The 23,837-nt window shown below is 42.4% G+C and overlaps 1 protein-coding gene across 1 annotated transcript; it reads right to left on the bottom strand.

Moving 5' to 3' along the window:
• Positions 1-1,283: 1,283 nt before the first annotated feature.
• gnb5a (guanine nucleotide binding protein (G protein), beta 5a) lies at positions 1,284-9,660 on the bottom strand (the record flags this gene model as incomplete). The annotated part of the gene is made up of 10 exons (XM_084335167.1): positions 9,553-9,660; positions 9,252-9,293; positions 9,049-9,125; positions 7,689-7,821; positions 6,583-6,726; positions 6,397-6,488; positions 6,202-6,250; positions 2,687-2,783; positions 1,397-1,563; positions 1,284-1,295 (listed from the first exon to the last, which is right to left on the bottom strand). The coding sequence occupies exons 1-10, from the start codon at positions 9,643-9,645 to the stop codon at positions 1,284-1,286; spliced, it is 906 nt and encodes a 301-aa protein (XP_084191293.1). The 5' UTR covers positions 9,646-9,660.
• Positions 9,661-23,837: the final 14,177 nt, after the last annotated feature.

The following is a 23,837-nucleotide window of genomic DNA, read 5'->3' as shown; positions in this document are numbered from 1 at the left end:
CCCACTGGGTACTTTGATGGGTACAATGGCTGGCAGTCAATGTGTTAACAGTCAGTAAAGAAATAATAAACATTAAAAAAAACATACCGCATTCAAATACATGCTGACTTCTAAGGAATTAGATAGTAGTGAGAGTAAGCTGCTAGTAGCCTAATAATACTGCATTTTAATTTAAGGGGACCTCCTATATTATTCTAACCTGGTATATCGAGTATTGAATTAAACAAAACAAGAAAACTGTTGTAGGCCCTCCAAACATGTAACATTATAGAAATATAATTGATATTAGCAATACCGTTATAATAACTACAACCATACAGTGATATTCAAAACTCAGTTTATTATGTTTATAGTCCCTCATATAACTTGTATGTACACCTAACTACAATAAAATAATTACAATAAATATGAAATAATTACAATAAACAGCCATAAGAACAAATGCAAATGAAATTGTTTGGAGTAAGTACATTCTAAGAATTTGAAACGTTTCCACATACTGTATTATTGAATATTCATCATCTAGTGGGGGACCAGGGTTCAGGGTATTTTAGGTGACAGGACTTTACACACCAAGCTATTAAGTGGATTCCATAGCTGGAAACAAACAGAGATGAGAGATAAAAACAAACGTGAAGATTATAAGGATGGAAATGTGACATCATATATTTTACCTTTATTTATAACTTTTTTTCCTTTTCTTTTTTTTACATCACAGAATAATACCGCCGGCTGAGTTGTTCTCATGAATGGCAAGGTTTTTCCCCGGGACATTTTAGTATGCAACATTTATCTTTTTTCCCCAGCATTTCCAACAGCATAATACTGTGTTTCGATCATCCGTTAAAACTGGTATCCCAGGGGGGTGGGGTTCTAGCATTAAAGGTAAAGTACAGAAATGTCCTTCCTGTGGGTAGATACGATACATCCCTATGTCACTTCTGTTCTACGCAAGTCAAATTCTATTCACTAATGGTCTTTATTGTCCTCAATACGCATTTGTCATCTCAAAACGGGCATCCTAAATACTTAGTGTGATTTGATTCAATTGTATATAAATAATAAGTTCAACATTTTATTCAATAACTGACTACAAACATGTCGTTGTAAATCTACCCTGACAGTGGGACTGGAATATATGTACAGTGCCCAGTGCCGTTGTTTTATAATATGTACAACTAAATCAGACTATCGTATCTCTATGATTGTACTCAAGCAAACTGAAACATCCGTGTCTCTTCAGCTGGGTCTCTACCGTGGACTCTTCTTTTCCGTCGTTATCATCAGGCCCAGATCTGCAAGTGAACGATGAGTCATTATAAGACATTACTACACAAGAAGACAGTATAAACTTCAGGAGCGTAAAGAAGAGAAAACGCAGACTAAAATCTCTTACCCTGAGAGTGTGATCCCAGGACCCTGAACAGAAGGCTGTGCCATCGGGCGACACCCTCAGTGTGCTGACGCGGTTCTCGTGTCCAAACAGAATAGAGACTCGCGTTCCCTTCAGAACATCCCAAACGTTTATAGTGTAGTCGTTGTAGCCACCAAAAAGTAGCCGGCCTGCAAACAGAATAGTACTTTTTCAACAGTATGGTTGCAACGTGTAACACTCAGTGGCCACTGTGCCTGGTCTTCTGCTGCTGTAGCCCGTCTGTCCACTTCAAGGTGTTGTACCTTCTGAGATGCTGCTCTGCCTACCACGGTTCTAACATATGGTTATTTGAGTTACTGTCACCTTCCTGTCAGTTTGAACCAGTCTGGTCATTTGATTGATTGATTGATTGAAAAGTTTATTAACAGATTGCAGAATGGGTACAGTACAGTACAGCTCAGTACATACAATTGTTAAGGGGATGCAGACCAGAGAAAGACTTTCGTCTTGTTTACATCAGGGTCCCCCATTTTCAATTCATCATATCCTCATCGTTCTCCTCTGACCTCTCATTAACAAGAACCAGTCTGGTCGTTCTAACCTCTCATTAACAAGAACCAGTCTGGTCTTTCTCCTCTGATCTCTCTCATTAACAAGAACCAGTCTGGTCTTTCTCCTCTGATCTCTCTCATTAACAAGAACCAGTCTGGTCTTTCTCCTCTGATCTCTCTCATTAACAAGAACGAATGTCAGCGGATACGGACCACTAGCCTAACTTAAAACTCTGGGAGAGGTGTTTTTGGCCAACAACTAGGATAGTGGTCCATAATTAATTTGTGCTAAGCTAGGCTAGCTTGCAGCCGGATAGCTTTCTACTGAACGCACAGAGGACATTGGTATTTATCTTCTTGTCTGACTCTGGAGAAGAGAGTAAGAGCATTTCCCATAATGTTGACGTGTTCCTTTAACGAGGCGTTTTTGCCCAGAACTGCTGCTCACTGTATTTGTTGTTCTTCTGCACCATTTTTGTACACTCTAGACTAGAGGCTGTTCTGTGTGAAAATCGCAAAAGATCAGCACGTTTCTGAGATACTGAAACGACCCCGTCTGGCACCAACGAGTCCACGGTCAATATCACTTACAGTACATAAAATTTCTTCTCCCATTCAGATGTTTGGTCTGAACAACAACTGAACCTCTTGACCATGTCTGCATGCTTTTATGCACTGTGTCTGCCACATGATTGGCTGATTAGATATTTGCATTAACGAGCAGGCGTACAGGTGTACCTAATAGGAGGATAGCACTTACCACTGAGAGAGAAGTCAACACTGGAAACACCAAAAATGATGCTTTCTTTGGAGTAAATGGCCACTTCTCTGTCTGCCCTCAAGTCATAGAGACGACACTGTAACAAATGCATATAATTGTTAATATTTCCATTTTAAATGGAGTTAAATATATTGCAAATAACAATTCATGTGTCAAATAGCAGGAACTACTAAAGGTCTATTGGGAGCTGTCATAACAACAAAGGAGTAATTACATTTTTACAAAAAAACATGTTTTAGTTCTGATACACACTGTACACACGTACAGTGATATACAGAGCAATGGTAAAATGGAATTGACTCCCAAATCATATTACGCAACATAATAATATATATGGTTTTAAGAAAAATATTAAAGATGATTATTTAAAAATGGATTTTGGTAACTTAAAGGAACATGGCAACTTTTTGGGAAATTAGCTTATTTTCCATCTACCCCGGAGTTAGACAAGCAGATACATACCCTTTTCTTCTCTGTGCATGCATTCAGAGTAGGGAACACCCGCACCGTTAGCCTAGCTTAGCGGAATTCACTGGAAGTAGGGCTGCCCAGTTAGCCTAGTTCCCAACAGTCACGAAATACACTCCAAATACAACTCCAAAACTTTCCTGTAAACATGTTGTGACCTGTTGTGACAGGAACGTTTTGGAGTTGTATTTGGAGTGTATTTCGTGACTGTTGGGAACTAGGTTAACTGGGCAGCCCTACTTCCAGTGAATGACGCAAAGCTAGGCTAACGGTGTGGGTGTTCCCTACTCTGAATGCATGCACAGAGAACAAAAGGGTATGTATCTCAATTCAATTAAATTCAATTAGGGATGCCCCGATCACGTTTTTTGTCACCGATACCGATCACAGATCGTCTTGAGCCATATCGGCCGATACCGATCCGATATCGATCGTTTTTGGTTTTATATAAAAAAAAAGAAATTTAAATATATACTTTTATTTAATTTTTTTAATATATATATTATATAATTATACTTGTAGTTGTATTATCTGCGAGACATCGCCACCACGCAACAAGTCAAAATGCTCGCTATCTCCACTGTCTGTGTGTATACTCTGCTTTGGTTAAATCACATTCAGCATGCCCTCAGCACAGCAGGGTATATCTGCGGCTGCGGCTCTGCAGATATACCCTACTCCCTCAGCTAGCCCCGTTTGTGACTGCGATGCAAGCCGGGGCTCGAATATGCATCGAATCAATGTCATAAGACATTGATATCAGGAGCTATCTGTAGCTACTGCTAGCCGGCTAGATAACGTTAAGACAATGCCTCAGTGAACTATTTAGTTCAATGGGACATTTAGTTTTGAACAGTGAACTAACGTGAGCTAACGTGAGCTAACGGAGGTATCAACATGCACTACTAGACTTGCTGGAGCATTTGTTGATATCAGGAGCTATCAGTATCTAGCCGGCTAGATACTGTTAGACAATGCCTACTAAAAGTGAATAGTTGACTGGGTAATTTTGTTTAAACAGTAACGATAGCTAGGTAGCTAATGTTAGCTCACGGTCGAATGCACTATAGACTAGAGCAGAGGACCCTCCTCTGTGTTTACACGGGTGCGGGAGGGGCAAGGGAGGAGGAGGAGGAGGAGCGTCAGTTTGCAGATTCGTGTGTCTGAGACAGACAGCGAGTGAGATCTCCGCTAAGAATTGGATCGGTTTCCGCGATCGGCGAATATGACTCATTATCGGAATTCACCGATCGCATATTTATACTGATTATCGGCCGATAACGATCGGTGGCCGATCGATCGGGGCATCCCTAAATTCAATTATCTTTAATGACCACCCAGCCAGGCTGGTGGAATTTGGTTTCAGTGCAGCATGTTATAGCATAGTTCCAACATAGAACATAGAACATATAACATCACTTACATTACATACATACTACATGCAGTTAAATACATAAATACACAATTACAAGACAATCACAATATCAAATGTCCATAGCAACAGAGGTAGGGGGGGTTGCGGGGCGGGGGGGGGGGGGGTGGGTGCTACAGGGAGTTCAGTGTCCGTATGGCAGTGGGGAAGAAGCTGTTTTTAAAGCGGGATGTTTTGGTGGTCAGGGATCTGTAGCGCCTCCCGGAGGGCAGCAGCTGGAAGATGTGGTGTGCTGGGTGAGTGGGGTCAGAGATAATTTTCATAGCTCTTCTAATTGTGCTTTTGCGGTGGAGTGATTCGAGAGATGGGAGGGGGGTGCAGATTATTTTGGAGGATTTATTGATTATTCTTTGGAGTTTGTTTTTGGAGTGAGTGTCCAGACTGCTGTACCAAACTGTTATGGAGAAGGTGAGGATGCTTTGAATGATGGCCTGGTAGAAGCGGAGCAGGAGATGTTTTCTGACTCTGTATTTTTTGAGCTGGCGGAGGAAGAAGAGTCTTTGATTGGCTTTTTTGTGGATGTGGTCTGTGTTGGTTTTCCATTTGAGGTTATTGCTTATGTGGGTGCCGAGAAATTTGAAGGAGTCTGTGGTGATTATGGTATTGCCGGAGATGGATATGGGGGTTTTGGGGTTTGGCTGGCGTCTGAAGTCGATGATGAGTTCTTGGGTTTTTGATGAGTTGAGGAGGAGGTTATTGTCTGTGCACCAGGTGATTGTGTGGTTGATTTGTGTACGGTATTCTGTTTCATTATTGTCTGTGATGAGGCCTATAAGGGTTGTGTCGTCTGCATATTTGTATATTTTGACTAGAATGCAGGCGTATGAGTTGCGGGTTTCCAGGTGTTGCAGCAGGTGATGAGTGGCTGTGTTGACTGTGTCTTCCACAGACCTGTTGGTTCTGTAGGCAAATTGATGTGGGTCCATGAGGGGGGTGGTGCTGGTTTTAAGGTGGGTGAGAATGATGCGTTCAAATGATTTCATTACTACGGATGTGAGGGCAATTGGTCTGTAGTCATTAAGGCAGGAGATATTGTTGGATTTTGGTACAGGGATGATGGTGGACTGTTTGAGACATTGGGGGACTGAACAATTATGGGGGGGGGGGGGGGTTAAAAATGTTGGTGAAGATGGGGGCCAGTTCTGAAGCACAGTGATGGAGGACAGATGAACTGATGTTATCTGGGCCTGCTGCTTTATTTTTCTTTATCCTCTTGAAGGTGGTCCTCACCTCTTGTCTGCTTGTCTAACTCCGGGGTAGATGGCAAATAAGCGAATTTCCCCAAAAGTTGGCGTGTTCCTTTAAGTAATAGGGCTGTACCAAATATGTCATCATTGGAGAGTAAGGTTACATGGGCTATCTATGTTAAATTATATTTATACCATTCATTAGATTAGATCAGTGCATTAGATAAGTGTGTGTGTTTTCTTTATACATGTTTTGTCAATATATTTTGACGAGTATTTTTGTGTTGTCACCGTGAAAATAATTGTACCCCAGGAAGAATAGCTGCTGCTATGCAAAAGCTAATGGGGATCTAAATAAAACAAACAAACAAATAGCTTAAGTTAATTATTCAACGAGCAGTACTCACCGTAGCGTCATCTGAGCCGGATGCAAATGCATCTCCACTAGGATAGTACCTAACGCACAAGAGGAAACAAGGTTGCCATGTTGGGGAACAATACCAAATCAAACAGCAGTAAAGGAATGTAGTTGCACATTTGCACAGATATCAAATCATTTGCTACAACTATTACAAGGACATACAGTATATGGAGTCATCTACCTGACACTGTTGATGTCTGACTCGTGGGTTTCAAAAGACTGGATGCACTGCCCTGAACGCATGTCCCACACGTTGGCCTTCTTATCACAACCCTGCAGGAGTTAATGAAAAGTGCAACATTTTCAGAAATGAAATAACAGTTTGTGACGCTGAACGATGGTAATCAATGGGCTACTAGTTTCTCACCCCTGAAACGAAGGTGTTTCCGGTCTCGGAGGGGGCCAGGTCCAGACAGAGCACGTCCGCTGCGTGTCCGTGGAAACTCTGCAACAGCTGCCCACTCTCAACATCCCATAATGCACACGTTCCATCTCCACTGGATGTCAGGATCTGTAATGCCGACCATAAAGATACATGATACATGAGGCGTACAACATACTTTATCCTATATACTTTAGCATATAACAGGGCAACGGAAGTAGAGCGGTCGTCTGGTAATCGGAAGGTCCTCCCAGCAGCGCATCGAAGTGTCCTTGAGCAAAATACACTTAACCCCCTAACTGCTCCTGATGAGCAGGCTGGCACCTTGCATGGTCGCCTCCGCCGTCGTTGTGTGAGTGAATGGGTGAATGTGAGGTATAAGTTGTAAAGCGCTTTGGATATTATATGTGTTATATAAATGCAGCCCATACAGGAGTCATGTGGAGCACAGATATTTAAGTATTAAGGGAACTGTTGCTTCAAGGTTTAATACAAATCCAACGTAGGGTATTCAGAATATATCCTATAGAACTGACTAAAAATAGCCTTTGCTGAGGCAAAATCATGTGCCCATCGACACCAAAAGAGGAACAATTGACTGCTGTGAATTATTAACAAAGTAGGCAAGTTCCTTCCCTGGCAGACAATGTGAAAATCACTGATCTCCCATTACTGGTCTACAGAGGCAGAAGAGGATTTGTTGTGAATAGAGAGACAGCTATGTTTGTGACATGTAATTTGTAATTTTGTCATTTTATTTGGTTGTTTGTTTCGTGTGTTTTAATAATTTCTCTTACCTCTGTCATTTATGTATTGTCAATTTTTTTTGTCCCCTTTTCCCTGTTACCCTTTGAGAGGTCCTTTTGTCCTCTTTCCAGGCCGTCATTGTAAATAATAATTTGTTCTTAATTTGCCTGCCTGGTTAAATAAAGGTTAAATAAAATTCTAAAATATTTGAATAAAGACAGGAAATATGAAACTCTTCCCATTATGTTTATGAACTAATGTTTTTTTTGACACAGTCTACTCAATACATTGGGTTATTGGTGTATAGCATCATCAGTTATCGACCAGATTAGATCAGCTCTCACCTGCATGTCTGAGTTGGTGAAACTACAGGCAGACAGGTAGTTTGTGTGCATGGCCACTGACTTCTTCTTGGCAGCCAGGTTCTCATTTTTGTCCAAAGACAGAGGGTACACTGAGCATTTGTTGTCCAGACCCCTGCAACAGAATGCAAAGTCATGTATATATTGTATATTCCCTGTTGATATGTATCTATCCAGTAGTGTACTGGGGGTTCAGGAGATGTTGTTAAACACTGGTTTAACTTTAGCTTTGTCTCATTGCCATTGTAGACAACACATGGCTCAACAGGATTCAACTGACTTCCTACTATTGAGCCTTCATTCAAAGACCACAGCCAATCACCACATCTCATCCTCCCAGCTGATAACAAGAAGCTCAAACTCGTGAACATACATACAGTACCTTCTTTCTTAGTTTCTTGTCTGTTGTGTTTCCAGAGGTCAATATTTAGAGAATATTGCCAAATAAAAGGAACTAACTAATCTCCATTATGTTCCTAACTCAAAAGCAACATACACAGACATATTCCTTGAGTCAGACAATCCACTCTTGTGCAACAATCCATTGTTGCAACAACAAGGAATAGGATGAAGGTACAAAACGTCATGTTACAAAACACTGATATTCATCTTTTAACGTCTCAAATGAGAGTCAATTGTACTTATTATTAAAACAAATGTATAACTTTATTTTTTGCTGACAAATATCAGCGAAACAATGCAACGTTTGGTTTATTCATCATATTTCCTGTTTTTACGATGATAGAATACAACTGAACAAAAAAGTGTCTATGTCATTATTATTATTATTATTATTGGGTCATTCTGATGTTCTGGATTTAGGACACCTGGAATTGTGACAGCGAAATGAAAGGTGTTACAGTATGTAGGTAAAGGTCACCACAATAGTTTAGAGCAATGCAGTCTGATGCTGGCAATGAACCAAAGGTAAAGTTCTAATTATGTTATCCTTTAAAGGGGAGCCACACCCCATACATGTTAGTCCTCTGGTCTAAGACAGTAGATGTTATAGATGACACTGAGAGCACCCAGGGGAATGTTCTGAGTTTGTAGGAACATTTATGTTTCAGAACTGAGACCATTACTATAGAATAAAGCTCTTTTGGATATAAAAAAGAAAACATGTTCTGTGGGGCCACAAAATCAGTCTCCATTCATTGTCAATGGAGCAGCTCCAGATTTTATACTTGATGACATCACAAGTTTGATTCTTGCGTCTCTGGTTTATGGCTTTGGGAGAGAGAGAGTAGCTCATTTTCATGAATATTGACTGCGCTGTTTTAAAAAAAAATATGCTAAAATAACATATTATTTGAGTGGCGTTCCCCTATAAGACACTCACCCACAAGCTACTGCACAGCCAGAAGGAGCGTAGGCACAAGCCATCACCCATGTGCAAGGCATCGTCACTGCATGTTCCTAATAAACACATAAAGACACAAGTCTGATAACATATTCCTGATATCAAGAACCAAAAAATGTACACACAAAGTGAATCCATTAAGCAGCAATGTGATTGAATCCAGTGGGCCTGGTGTCACATACCTTATTGGTGGTAAAAGCGTCCCACACAATTACTTTCCCATCCTGAAAGATAAGAGGGGGAGCGCATTATCAGTAAACCCTTGTTCTTACATAGATCTCCACATGGCTGAGCAATTGCTTTAGATTTCAAACCCTGAACCTCACAAGATAAGTAAAGCTAATCAATCCGCCCCTGTCCATGGTGCTGAAACAACATTTCCCCCTTTGCAACTAATTGTTGGTTTCCGCCCCTGTCCGTGGTGCTGAAACAGCATTTCCCCCTGGTTGGTTCGGTAAAGCTCTGGAACCAAAAACGTCTCACCTGTGAGGAGCTGACGATCCTCCTTTTGTCCTTACACCAGTCCATGCAGAGAACTTTGTTGCCATGTCCTTTTAGGGTCCGTCGGGTCTTCATGACGAACTGGCCCAGCCCCTCCACCTTCTCTGCCACCTGGTGAACTGAACACAGACCGCTCCCCACGTTAAGGCTTCGGGATTCACGTCACACCATGAGCACGACAGCCCTTCATGAATAATTACTGCGAGCGTTAAACTGGAATAGACCTACGCTAAAAAGATGGAAGATATTCAATTAATCTTTTTTAATCGGTCAGGTCCATAAATAGCGTGCATGGATCTATGCGCGTTTCATGAAACATTGATGTATTCCGATGGAATTCCTAGTTTTCATCTTTCCTTTTCATGCATTCCTAAACAATGTTAACCGATTTTTTTTTTTATTATTATTGGCTACAATATAATATATAGCTATAGAAAAACACCGGGTAATAACCGCTAGATGGACAAGAATAAGAAAACATAGAATGGTCAAGTGAGTAAACAGCTCGATCGGTCCAATGCAACGCAACGCTCAGGTAGCCAACATCGAAATTCCATTTCGAGCGATTCACGGGCATGTCAAATCTGTCTTTAAGCTATTACACACAGTGATCAACAATATATGCTCGTATTTTTCCTCCATTTGTCCAATCATATACATGCACGCCGAGGTGATTCAGGGCCTCCAACCACATTATTTTCTCGGTATACAGTACTCACGTTCGACATCGTGAAGCTTTGCTCTTTCTTCCTCGAGCTTCGTCTTCAACGTCTCCGATTCCGTTTTGAGATTAGCAATAGTCTCGTTCGGTTGTACCTCCTGTGTCGCCATTTCAGGGATAACGGGGAATCTCATATATTTCCGTTCTCAGAGGAGCGGCGATGGGCAGCAAAAAGGGCTTTCGGACCAGACCTCACAGCTGATGCAGCTGTCATGACGTCAGAGCGACAGAGGATGCTCTTCCATGCTCCTCCAGTTTCCAGGGAGGATTTAAAGACGCTATGTTTGTCAGATTCCACTATAGGAAGACCAAGGCAGTCGGTTTGACCCCTTTTTATTTTTATTTTTTTTAATAAAAGGCACACGGGTACAGGTCCTTGGTCTTTCCCCAATTCGATAGATTAGATTAAAATGTATCATCATCATACAGCACAAGTACCTACTCTTTCATACGGAAAGAGTTAAGCCCCAATCTCTCTTTCTGTCACTTTCTCCCTCCCTCTCTCTGTCACGCCATGACAACATCCCCTCCAAATTCCTCAGAGACTCAGCAGCCGCCATCACCCCAGTCATCACTCACATAATAAACCTCTCTATAAAACAGGGACACGTCCCCAAGGACTTCAAAATTGCGAGAGTGACCCCTCTGCACAAAAAGGGCAGCAAATTAGACCCAGGCAACTACCGCCCTGTTTCTATTCTTACCTCCATCTCGAAAGTCATGGAGAAAATAGTCTACGAACAGGTCGAAAAGTACCTGGCGGAAAAAAACCTAATCTACGAATTCCAATCTGGCTTCAGAACGTCCCACTCCACTGACACATGCCTCCTCTATTTGAATGACCACATCAAACAAGAGGTGGACGCGGGCAAATACTGCGGCATGGTCATGCTGGACCTACAAAAGGCCTTCAACACTGTCAATCACTCCATTCTGATTGACAAGCTAAAAGCAATTGGTTTTGATAGTTTATCAGTGAGCTGGATGCAATCCTATACCTGGAGGGGAGAGAACAGATGGTAGAGGTAAACGGTACTCTATCCCCCCCCCCTCACAGTGAGCTGTGGTGTTCCACAAGGAAGCATACTAGGACCGCTACTCTTCCTAATTTATGCAAATGACATGTCGTCAGCCTGTGACTGCAACTTGTTCCTGTTTGCGGACGACTCAGCCCTGCTGGTCTCTGACAAGAACAAGTTGCAGGTTGAAAAAACCCTCAGCTCGGAACTAGGCAAAATCTGCATATGGCTCGCTGATAACAAACTATCATTACACATGGGCAAAACAGAGTCCATTCTCTTCGGTTCAAATAACAAACTCAGCAAGACCGACGGCTTCTCAGTTACAGTGGGTGACAATATTGTCACAAGGAAAGACGAAATTACCTACCTGGGTTCCATCCTAGAGGCAAATCTTTCCTGTGACAAAATGGCATCCAATGTAATAAAAAAAAGTCAACCAACGAACTAGATTCTTGTACCGGATCTCCTCTCTGGTAAACAAGAATACCCTGAAGACTCTGGCAGGAGCACTCATTCAAGGGTACTACGACTATGCTTGCACCTCATGGTACCAAAGCACCTCAAAGGCGCTTAAAACAAGATTACAAACATCACAAAACAAACTGGTCAGACTACTACTTGACCTTACCCCCAGAACCCACCTCACCCCTGCCCACTTTGACAACCTAGGATGGCTTAGAGTAGACGACAGAGTACAGCAACTTGCAATGGGCCTGGTCTACAAGATACACTATACGACTAAGGTACCCATGTACATGTCAAAATACTTCCCAAAGGTCAGTGAATACCACAACCACTACACCAGAGGAAGCTCAACAAATCATGTTAAACCCAGATTCGGCTCAAACAAGGGACTAAACACGTTTCGCAATTATGCCACATCAATGTGGAACGCCCTACCCAAAGCTGTAAAGGAATGTGAATCCCTATCCACATTCAAAACCGCTCTTAAAGAGCACCTACGGGAGGCTGCAATTCGAAACTGGCCACCGTAAATGCCCAAAACCCCCACCACCTCCTAATAGACAGTCTCCTCCCCACCGCATGTATATATTCCCTCCCCGCTGTATGTATATTTCTCTCCCACCCACCCACCCCCTCCTAATGTACAGTCCCCTCCCCATCATATGTATATACTCTGTCAGGATCTAGGGGTAACAGTACTGTATATTTGAATACCGTTTATGTCACAAATGTATCAGTACTAAATACCTATATGTCCCTATGCCATAAATGTCATGTATGTTGTGTATGTCATAAATGTCTATATGAATTGAAAATGGGGGACCCTGATGTAAACAAGACAAACGTCTTTCTCAGGTCTGCATCCCCTTAACAATTGTGTGTATTGAGCCGTACTGTATTGTACCCATTCTACAATCTGTTAAATAAAGTTTTCATTCATTCATTCATGCTGTCTTGAGTAGCAGTGTGACACACATTATCTCCCTGTCTCGCCCCCCCCCCCCTGTGTGTGTGTGTGTGTGTGTATCTCACTTTGCCCCTTTCAACCTCGTATAATGTGTGAATGTGTCCCAATCTGTTTTCTACAAATGTAGGCAATTTCAGCCAGAAAATAAATAACATCAATAAAATAAATCATTAGGGCTATACAGCAATTCCTCACTCATCCATAATAACTCATTCAAACGGGGCGAAGCCACGGCCTAATAGCACTTGGCTCTCGTCATCTATAAATAGGCCTTTATCGACAGTTACCATCGCGTAAGGTCGTACCGACCTGAACCCGGACGCGTACAAGCTAGTATACGGTCTCAGAAGCTAAGCAGGGTCGGACCGGGTCAGTACTCGGATGGGATGCCGCGTGGGAATACACGGCTATAGGAGCCGCTATTGCTCCCCTCAATGGAGACAGGAGAGGGCAGTTCAAGCAATTGTATTTAAGCAATCTTCACATCAGTAGACTAGGTAGAAAAACTAGAACGACTAGATAAAAATATGTTAGGAGAGAGAGGTCCAGGCATACAGAAAAATAGAGATTGAGAGATAGAGGAAAGAGAGACAGGGAGGGAGAGTGTGCATGTGACAGGATGACGAGGGGGAAAGAGATGGATGAGAGATGAATGAAGGAGAGTGACACACATGCAAGCTGCACCAAGTGGCTGGGTGAGAGTCTGAGAGTAATGTGGCCCCAGGGTGTATATAAAAGCTTTTATTCATGCAAGATGAGCTGGTCTCTGTGCCCAATGGATTATGATGAAAACAGTAAACCTCAAGCGTTATTCTCCATTGTAGCATGTAGCATGCAGCTTGGGCTTCATACAGTATAGCAGTGGCATCACTGGTGGGCTGTAGAGTGAGCCTTAAAGGTTGACATTATGGGAAATACGTTTACCGTCTTCTCCAGAGTCAGACGAGAAGATAGATACCAATTTCCTCTCTGTGCGTTCAGCAGAAAGCTATCTGGCTATCCTAAAATAGCCTAGCTTAGCACAAATTAATGGAAGTGGATATGGACCACTAGCCCAGCTTAAACTCTGGGAGGAGGTTTTTTTGTTAGGCTAACTGGTCCATATCCGCTTCGATTCATTTGTGCTAGCTAGGCTAGCTTGCAGCCGGATAGCTTTCTACTGAACGCACAGAGGGGAAATTGGTATGTATTTTATCTTATTATTTGACTCTGGAGAAGACGGTAAGCACATTTCCTTCAGCCGAACGCACAATTGGAGGGGGACTTCCCACTCTCCAGGACATTTACAACAAGCGGTGCATGGGTAAGGCTAAGAGAATTATCAAAGACTCCAGTCACCCACTGCCTCTTTGAACTGCGGTCAGGCAAGCGATACCGGAGTCTCATGGCAAGCACAGAGAGACTCAGAAGAAGCTTCTATCCTCAGGCCATCAGAATGCTAAATGACAATAACACTGTAACAACCATCAAATGCACACACAGCACACACATCCACACGCACACACTCACTTTAAACAAACAACTCACTGCAGCACCCACTTTAGAACACCTAAACACACTTTATATTTATTGGTAAAGAATTTGCACTACAACCCATACCTCATTACACCTTACTGTAAATTGTACCTCATCCCATTTCTGCTTTGCACTGTATAGTATATAGTATATTGTATTGTAACTCAGTTACTTCTACTCTGCATTGTACATTGTATATATGTACTGAACACTTTTGTCCACGTACTTGACTTCTATTTTATACTTGCTATACTTATTTTATACTTGTCTATTTTTGTCTAGCACAGTCTCTGGAGCGTAACAGAAAGAAGCATTTTGTATAAAAGTATTCTGTACTTCTGTATGACTGACAACTAATAAAGAAACTTGAAACTTGTTGGCATATTCCTTTAAGATCAGTCTGAAATGTTGAAGAAAATGAGTAGTACATTATGTATACATTTAAATAATTAAACATTCAGTTAAATTGACTATAGCTGGAACGATATGACGTGGGTGTATAGCCCAAACATGATGTATAGAATAGCCATGAAGTGCTTCTAGTGAAGGGCTACATCTGTTCCTCCCTCCCCAACACCCTTGACCTCCAGCAATTTGCATACCGCCCCAACAGGTCCACGGAGGACACCATAGCCCATGTGCTGCACACGGCAGCATCATACCTGGACACGTGAATACTTTCGGCAGCCAACATGCCCTTCCGCGTTGCTCTGATTGGCCGAGCGCGCGCATGCGCATGAGCCGCGACAAGCTCCTCAGCCAGGCAGGAATACTAAACTCCCCTTAACGCAATTTATACGCATGGAAGTATTGATTACGCCGTAACAAATCATTAAAAAAATATACCGTTAACTGGAATATGTTGTTTCTTTACACATATGTTGGATTATGTAATTGGTTTGTCATGACAAACCAATAAAAAATCGCGAATTAACCGGTGGCTACAACAACACACAGTAACTACATGCATCATTGTTTACAATGAACGGTGGGGCTAATCTAATTGACATCCAAGGACAACGATGTAAATAAGTCATTGCGCCTTTTCGTTCCTATCCTTGACACAATCAAAATTATGTGATGTAATGATCTGTATATGTTTTGTTGTCTAAAATAAATACCATACCATGGCATACCATGCATGTAGTTACTGTGTGTTGTTGTAGCCACCGGTTAATTTGCGATTTTTTATTGGTTTGTCATGACAAACCAATTACATAATCCAACATATGTGTAAAGAAACAACATATTCCAGTTAACCCATTCTCTGTCGGAGTTTATATCCATCCTTGTAGCCTCTCTGCCAGCACTATTTGTCTATGGAGATGTTCACCTTCTTTGCAGGGCTATACATTTTTAAATTGTATTGCTAAATTGACATTACTATGGCCCATTCAACATCAATTATCTATCGTTCAGGATGTAGGAACGTTTTACTTTTTCATTCATACATTCATACTAAAATACCGTCTAGAGTATAAATATGTTTTTATCGTTTTCTGCTGTATTTCATAGAACGTGAGATATAGCCATAAATGCATATATTAGATGATCAAATGCAGTTTGATACCGATCAACGTTATATTAAAAATTTCAACTGTACATGGTCCTAAACGTCATGACTGGTCATCTGCGAGTGAACGGAGGGGGGGGGGGGGGGGGGGGTCGTTTATAATTCAATGACCGACGTTAAATGATTCATGTAGTATGGGTGATATATTGATCAGAGCAGTTTGTATAGAAAATGGTAAAGAAAAACTCTGAAACTCACCCCAGTCTCCTCGTAGCGTTGGGTGATGAGAGTGGAGCAAAAAGATCGCTATTATGGGATGTTGATCGATGCGATCCATTGCCGGGTTGTATATTACTAATACACGTCCAAATAATGTTGATTGTTGAGTTATGGCAAAGATCCATATCCACGGTGTCTGTATTGAGCCCCGGGACGATCACCGAGTGGCCGGACGAAAATAGGGGACGGACCAAGCACTTCCGGCCACTTCCGGTTTGGCAACTCGTCGATCGGCCACGAGGTGGCGGTATTGAAGCGTTGCAGAGTTGAGCGGAGTCCTACAGCACCAGCCAAGACTCCGTGGGTGAAATGTGAATACCATGACGAAAATATGAAATATTGATCTCAAAGACGCCTTACGGCGGCATTGGCAGATTACGCATGGCGGAGAATGGCGTGTTAACACGTCATCGGCGGAGAATGGGTTAACGGTATATTTTTTTAATGATTCGTTACGGCGTAATCAATACTTCCATGCGTATAAATTGCGTTAAGCGGAGTTTAGTATTCCTGCCTGGCTGAGGAGCATGTCGCGGCTCATGCGCATGTGCGCGCTCGGCCAATCTGCTCTGCCGAAAGTATTCACGCTACCTGGACAAGAGGCAGGGGAACTACAGCTCAGCATTCAACACCATAGTCCCCTCCAAGCTCGTTGTCAAGCTCAGAGACCTGGGCTTGAACCACAACCTCTGCCAGTGGGTCTTGGACTTCCTGACAGGAAGACCCCATGTGGCGAGAGCAGGTAACTGCACTTCCTCATCCATCACCCTCATCACTAGTCAAGAAGGCACGGCAGGGCCTCTGCTTCCTTAGGCATTCACATTTCTTACACCAATCAGAGAACACCTTTCCCATCCATCCAGTTCCTACTCTAGCCTAGAGCCCTGTACAGTGAGTGCACACAGTCAGTAACATTACTGTGTAGGCTAAATTAAACTTTGCGCCAACATTAGGACCGAAGTATAAACCAGCAACTGAGCAACATGAAGAAGAGGACTTATGCATCTGGATCAGAAAAAAAGTAAGTAAAGTGTTTGTAAAACTAAAGCCTGGACGCTAACGTGAGCTAACGTTAGCTAGTCGATTTTCGTTAGCTAATGTTAGCTTACATAGGGTGACCAAACGTCCTCTTTTGCCCGAACATGTCCTCTTTTCACGCCCTGTCCGGGGCGTCCGGGGGGGGGGGGGGGGTTTATATATTCATGGTATGTCCGGGTTTTATTGTTTTTCAGTTTCAGTTTCAGTTTCACGGCCCTTTACGAGCATCTGAAGGCTCGGAACTGCATTTTTCGCCGAACATATAAATTACAGAATTAAAGCGATATTTGTTGCCGTTCGAATGCCATCTGAATCGCCGAAATCCGTGCCTCGGTTCTCGAGTTACATGCCGATATGTCAGGCGTGCGATTTTTTACGCAGCACGCCAGATTATCGCCCCGGACTCCCGAGGCTCCAGAAGTCAATCATCCGCCGATTGCGAAAATTATTAGCGTTGTAACTTGTAGTCAACAATAGTGTATAGCTTTCCAGTGATATCCCACGTGGGGGTGTGCGAATCAGGGATCTAAGTGAAAAATGACAAGCGAAGAGGATCAAGTAATAAAAATTCCGAATAAATGTACTTGGATGAGGAAATAGAGAGATGGAGACCTTTTTTCTTGGCACACGGTTTACCCGAATTTCTGAATGGATTTTCTTTTATCTACTTTTTCTCCCATTTTCTATTTTTCTCCCATCCCAATTTCGTATCGTCCAATTCTACCCTCCCCTGTCTCGAACGCTGTTTGGCCATGCCTCCCACAGGCCCCGGCTGTAATGTGGACGAAGCCATACATTGCACGAGTCCCCTCTGGTACTCGAGGTAGCAGCCGTCGCATCTTTTCACCTGCACATCGCAATCTTTCAGCGTCGGGGGTCTGCGTTTGGAGGGCACGCCGCCCCCGTCGTTTCCTGATTCTACTGCGCAGGCGCACCAACCGACCTGTAGGAGTCGCTGTCCACAACGTCCGATCCCCACCCATCAGCTTCCCACCCCCTAATACTGCCAAATGTATTAGTATGAGCGACCAGCCAAGCTGATAGCAATGTGGAGAGCTGGGCTCGAACCCAGCGTCTCCTGCATTGGTGGTGAGCGCCTTGCCCACTGCACCACCTAGCCGCCCCATTTCTGAATGGATTTTTATAACATTTGGATAAGACTTCAGGCTATGGATTTGCGCTGTTTTCCAGCTTATACAAAAAATATATATATATTATTTTGGAATATTGCAACTACTACACAAAAACGTGAGTACACAAGTTCAAGTTCAACTCATGTTCAGCCCTCTGTTACTCATTAGCACTAAAAGTGATTTACCTTTTTTGCATTAATAACTTCAGAATGTTATCTTTCAAAAGAGACCAGGCTTATGCATGTGCTATAAGCATAACGTATAAAGATAAGCTTTGAAAAAAAAGTATGCAGTCCTCAAGTTCAAGTAAAAAATAAAAATGGCCGCTTTTCTGGGTGCATGTTAAGAGGTTAAAAGAATAAAGGCATCTTTGAGTAAACTTTGAGTAGAGATTCGAGATTCAAGAGGTTTATTCATCACATACAGTACAGTACATACACAAGTCATAGTGAACTGAAGGTGGCCATGCCCGCTTCGATTGTGCAAAGTATCATTAAGTATCTCGAGGCTGGGGCCAGCATGTCCTCTTTTTAGGAAATCAAAATATGGTCACCCTAGCTTACATTACATCACAATGATCACACGTGGTAAATAAGCTTTGAGCTCTAGGACCTTTTCAATTTTCATGTACTTTGCAGCATCCTAAATGTCTCTATTTCTTTCTGTCACTCTCTCTCTCTCTTTTTCTCAGTTAACTTATTCACTGCCAACAACGATTAAACTCGTTATTGGCCACCAATCGTTGAACGCCAACAACGAGTACACTCGTTATTTTATCGTTATTTCTTTTATTAGATATTTCCATTCATTATCCATCCAGGGAGATCACTAAAGTGCAATACCGGCCGCATTCTACCAGGCGGCGGTATCAAGCACCATTTGAAACCTTGTGTATTGGGCTGTGCGTTAATTAAATCCCTCCGGGCACTCTTTTCTACTAACCTGAACCTAGGGCTTCACCCGATCGCATTGAATAGTTTTTGGGACCCCCGATTCATTATGCTGTGGTGGGTTATGTCCTGGGCCAAATGGACATACGATCTACCAGATGGCAATCAAATAATTGGAATATTCTTTTTGGCATCCCACCGGCCACAGGTAAGAGCAATTTAACGTCAATTTCAGCTTGATTGTGCCTTGTTTTCATAGCCATTGTTGTAATAACAAATGCCGTTATTGACAATCAATTAATCAGAAACGACCCCCCCCCCCCCTTTCATACATTCATGATGGAACATAATACCAATCATATGAATTTGATTCTTTAATTGTAGTGTGTGTTGGGACGAAATGCCAATGGATTTAGTATAATACACGTTGCGGCTATTACTAGCCTCCCAGGAATGACCCTAGACCGCTCTAAAACCATACTTATATTCACCACGGTATAAAACCAGTGGCGGCTGGCCACTGGGGGCGCTCGGGCGCCGACCCCCCTGTTAATAGAGAGAGAAGAAAGAAAAATTTGTTTTTTGTTTTATAGCCCTATAAATAATATAAACATGTTTCAAATGAATAATATTTATTCATTTTAAGTATGTTTGTGTTTCAGGGCGGCTATGTGGCGTAGTGGGCAAGGCGCTTGCCACGAATGACGGAGACGCTGGGCTTGCCTGTTCGAGCCCAGCGCTCCACATTGCTTTCAGTTTAGCTGGTCGTTCATACTAATACACATTGGCCGTATTAGGGGGTGGGAAACTGATGGGTGGGGATCGGGCGTTGTGGACAGCGACTCCTACAGGTTGGTTGGTGCGCCTGCGCAGTAGAATCAGGAAGTGTCGGGGGCAGCGTGAGCCTCCAACATGTTACTCCTCGCCACTGAGAGATCGAGCTGCGCAGGTGAAAAGATGCGACTGCTGTTACCTCAAGTACCGGAGGGGACTTGTGCTATGTATGACTTAGTCCACATTGCAGCCGGCTTGTGGGAGGCAAGAAACAGCGTTCGTGACAGGGGAGGGTTGAATTGGATGATACGAAATTGGGATGGGAGAAAATATAGAAAATGGGAGAAAAAGTGGATAAAAAAAAAATAGTATGTTTGTGTTTCCAATGCACAATATAACGTTAATATATCAAATAAAAAATAATCGTTTTCCTGAACAGGAAGTGACTCACTGCGCATAGCCGCATTTCTCCTAGCGGCTCCTAGCCGTATTTCTCGCCCGGGCTAGACGCAATAGCGCTCTGAGTGCGTCATCGCTGTATCCGTCGCAGCCAATCAGTGCGTAACGCACTGTGCGTTGAAATATGATGTATTATGTTGGAAGCCAGGCGCGATTTGAAGCGGTCTAGGCAAGCAGCCGTAGCAGCGTCTAGAATTTCCGTAGCCGCATTTCGCGGAGACGCTCTCTGATTAGCCTATGCCAGTTTCTGGTTAGTAGATGATACTCTATGCTAGCTGTTGTGTTGTTGTGATGCAGCTATTTCTCTTAGAGCGTGACGGCAAGTTCTTCCGACGGTTAAGCTTAGGCACTCTTTCAAAGTTGGTTAAGGTTAGAGTTTGTCTTAGAGCATGGCGATAGAACGCCAGGTAGTTTGCAGTCTGTTCGACGCGGAAATGGACAAAGAAATCATCAAAGTTTGTGTTGTGTGGTGCTAACAGCTAACACTTGGCTAACAAGCTATATGGCGGATGCAGTCTGGACAGTGGACAGTGGTCTGGATATAACATCAACAGTGGATTATACACTTTATCAAGCCCTCCTGCCCTGGACGTTTCGACTAAACAGTGAGTCTCTCTCTCTCGCTCTCGCTTTCTCTCTCTCTCGCTCTCGCTACACAGCTGTCTCCGAGAAATGCGGCTACGGAAAGTATTGACTGTGCTTGCTGAGACGATAATAGGCTAGCGATTCAAAACGCGCTGCTGTGTTGTGAACTATAACATTAATTTAGCTGCTGCTGATGCATAATAAATTAATGGTGAGTTGTTTAAAATGACAACATATACATGTGTTAATTATTTTATTGGATTGATCCGAGAGACAGAGAGAGAGATTGCTCCAGAGCATCTCAGAGCATTACATTTTCAACTCGACCTAACGTGAACCCCCGGCTGCGACCACCCAACAGTAGATAGTACGAGCCGCTACTGTATAAAACGGGAATGTGTGGATGGAAATTATTTTTCTTTTTCACATATTGAACGATAGATACTCGATGTCAAATGGGCCATAGTATTGCATCCATAGCTATAATATAGAATATAGTTATAGCCCTGCAAACAAAGTGACGGACTCCATTAGTTTAATGCGTGGCAGTGCATAGCCGTATCCCGGAAACAGCGTGGCAGCCAATGAGTTAATATGGATTCCGTCTTGTTGCCTAGATGCAGTGACAACCTATTGTCTGTTTGCCAGTTCTTTATACTATCGATGTTGTCAGCTAGGATGTCCTGAATATGATTCTTGTCTCTGTGTGACACAAGAATAGCTGAATCATCAGCATATAAAAATAACGAGCTGGTGCAGGCAGCTTTCATGTCGTTGATGTACAGCAGGAAGAGCAACAGTACTGTTACATCCAGACATTTATGACATACAAGAAGATATACAAATATACAGTACTGTTTAAGAGACAGCGTTTCTAAAAGAGAATATATACATTTGAGGGGGAAGAAACTGTACATTGGAGGGGGTTGGGTGGAGGGGGGGTTTGGACATTTACTGGGGCCAGTTTCGAATTGCAGCCTCCCGTAGGTGCTCTTTGAGCGCGGTTTTGAAGGTGGGTAGGGATTCACATTATTTTACGCCTGTGGGTAGGGCAGTCCACATTGTTGTGGCATAATTGCGAAACGTGTTTAGTCCCTTGTTTGAGCCGAATCTGGGTTGAACATGATTTGTGGAACTCCCTCTGGTGTTGTGGTCGTGGTATTCACTGACCTTTGGGAAGTATTTCGACATGCACATGGGTATCTTAGTGGTATAGTGTATCTTGTATTGATTGATTGATTGATTGACATTTGTATTAACAGATTGCAGAATGGGTACAATACAGTACAGCTCAATACACACAATTGTTAAAGGGATGCAGACCAGAGAAAGACTTTCGTATCGTTTACATCAGGGTCCCCCTTTTTCAATTCATCCTAACATATATGACATACAGTTGTACGGTTACATCTAGACATTTATGACATACCAGATCTACAAATGTACAGTACTGTTTATGAGTACAAAAAGAGTCTGAAAAGTGAGTATATTTGAGGGGGAAGAAACTGTACATTGTAGACCAGACCCATTGCAAGTTGCTGTACTCTGTTGTCTACTCTAAGCCATGCTAGGTTGTCAAAATGGCCAGGGGTGAGGTGGGTTTTAGGAGTAAGGTCAAGCAGTAGTCTGACCAGTTTGTTTTGTGATGTTTGTAATCTTGTTTTTAGTGCCTTTGAGATGCTTTGGTACTAGGGCTGGGCGATTCTTGCTCAAATGCGAATCACGATTTTTCTCCCTAAGAATTGAGATCACGATTCTCTCACACGATTCTTATTTTTTCAATATAATCATTTATTGCACTCTTTCTTAAACAGACAACATAACATATCAAAGTGCTTGACTTAAACTTAAACATAACATATATGAAAGTGCTTGACTTAAATTTAAAAGTCTCTTGTAACATACAAAATAACTCAAGTCAGAATCATCATCATTTAAAAAAGTTAAGTAAAAAGTAAAAAAGAAAACTTGTTACTATAGCAACCACTCTTGCCTGTATCTCCCTGCTATAGAGGAATGTCTGTCTTAGAGTTTAACACACACACAGGGTCCTTTAAACTCCAGTCTATATAGATATTTACATACATGCATGTTATAACCATATGAAAACCAGTGATATCCTTCAGTCCTATATAGTAGAGTTGGATGGTCCTCCCTAGCAGAGAGGCGAGAGTTACATTGACATCTGTCTACGTACTGTATAAAGCCATAATTGGAGAATGCCAAAATTATCTCACTTCGCTATTGGAGTGGATATCTGGACGGTATGGTACACAAACATTTACAATCTAATGTTTAGCTCACATTTAAAGCACCTAGAGTTTGTATTGAACTTGGGATATCTGCTTTAAAAGGAACACGCCAACATTTAGGGAAATTAGCTTATCGTCTTCTCCAGAGAGAGACAAGAAGATAGATACAGGTTTCCTCTCTGTGTGTTCAGTAGAAAGCTATCTGGCTGCAGGTTAGCCTAGCTTAGCACAATGAATGGAAGCGGACAGTGCCGGTTAACCTAGGGCCTAGGTTAATGCATGGGCATTGTCCAACTAACGCCTCTCCCGAAGGCTAACCGGCACTGTCCGCTTCCATTCATTGTGCTAAGCTAGGCTAACGTGCAGCCTAGAGAGGAAACTGGCATCTATCTTCTTGTCTCTCTCTGGAGAAGACGATAAGCTCATTTTCCAAAATGCTGGCGTGTTCCTTTAAGCTTCTGTGCTCCTGACACATGGAACATCATACAACAAACTCTAAAACTCAATACTTTGGTATCATTTGGTCAGTTTAAATCCTTAATTACCAATCATACCACCATACCCTGCAGTTGTTTTAATTGATTTTATATACCCTGTTATATGTTTGCATTCTTTTGTATATCTATTGTATTTTCTATGTATTTATTATGCCCT

Source organism: Notolepis coatsorum, assembly GCF_963971535.1.
Source record: "Notolepis coatsorum genome assembly, chromosome: 18".
In the NCBI taxonomy this organism is placed as follows: Eukaryota; Metazoa; Chordata; class Actinopteri; order Aulopiformes; family Paralepididae; genus Notolepis; species Notolepis coatsorum.
This window is presented reverse-complemented; position numbering and strand designations above follow the sequence as displayed.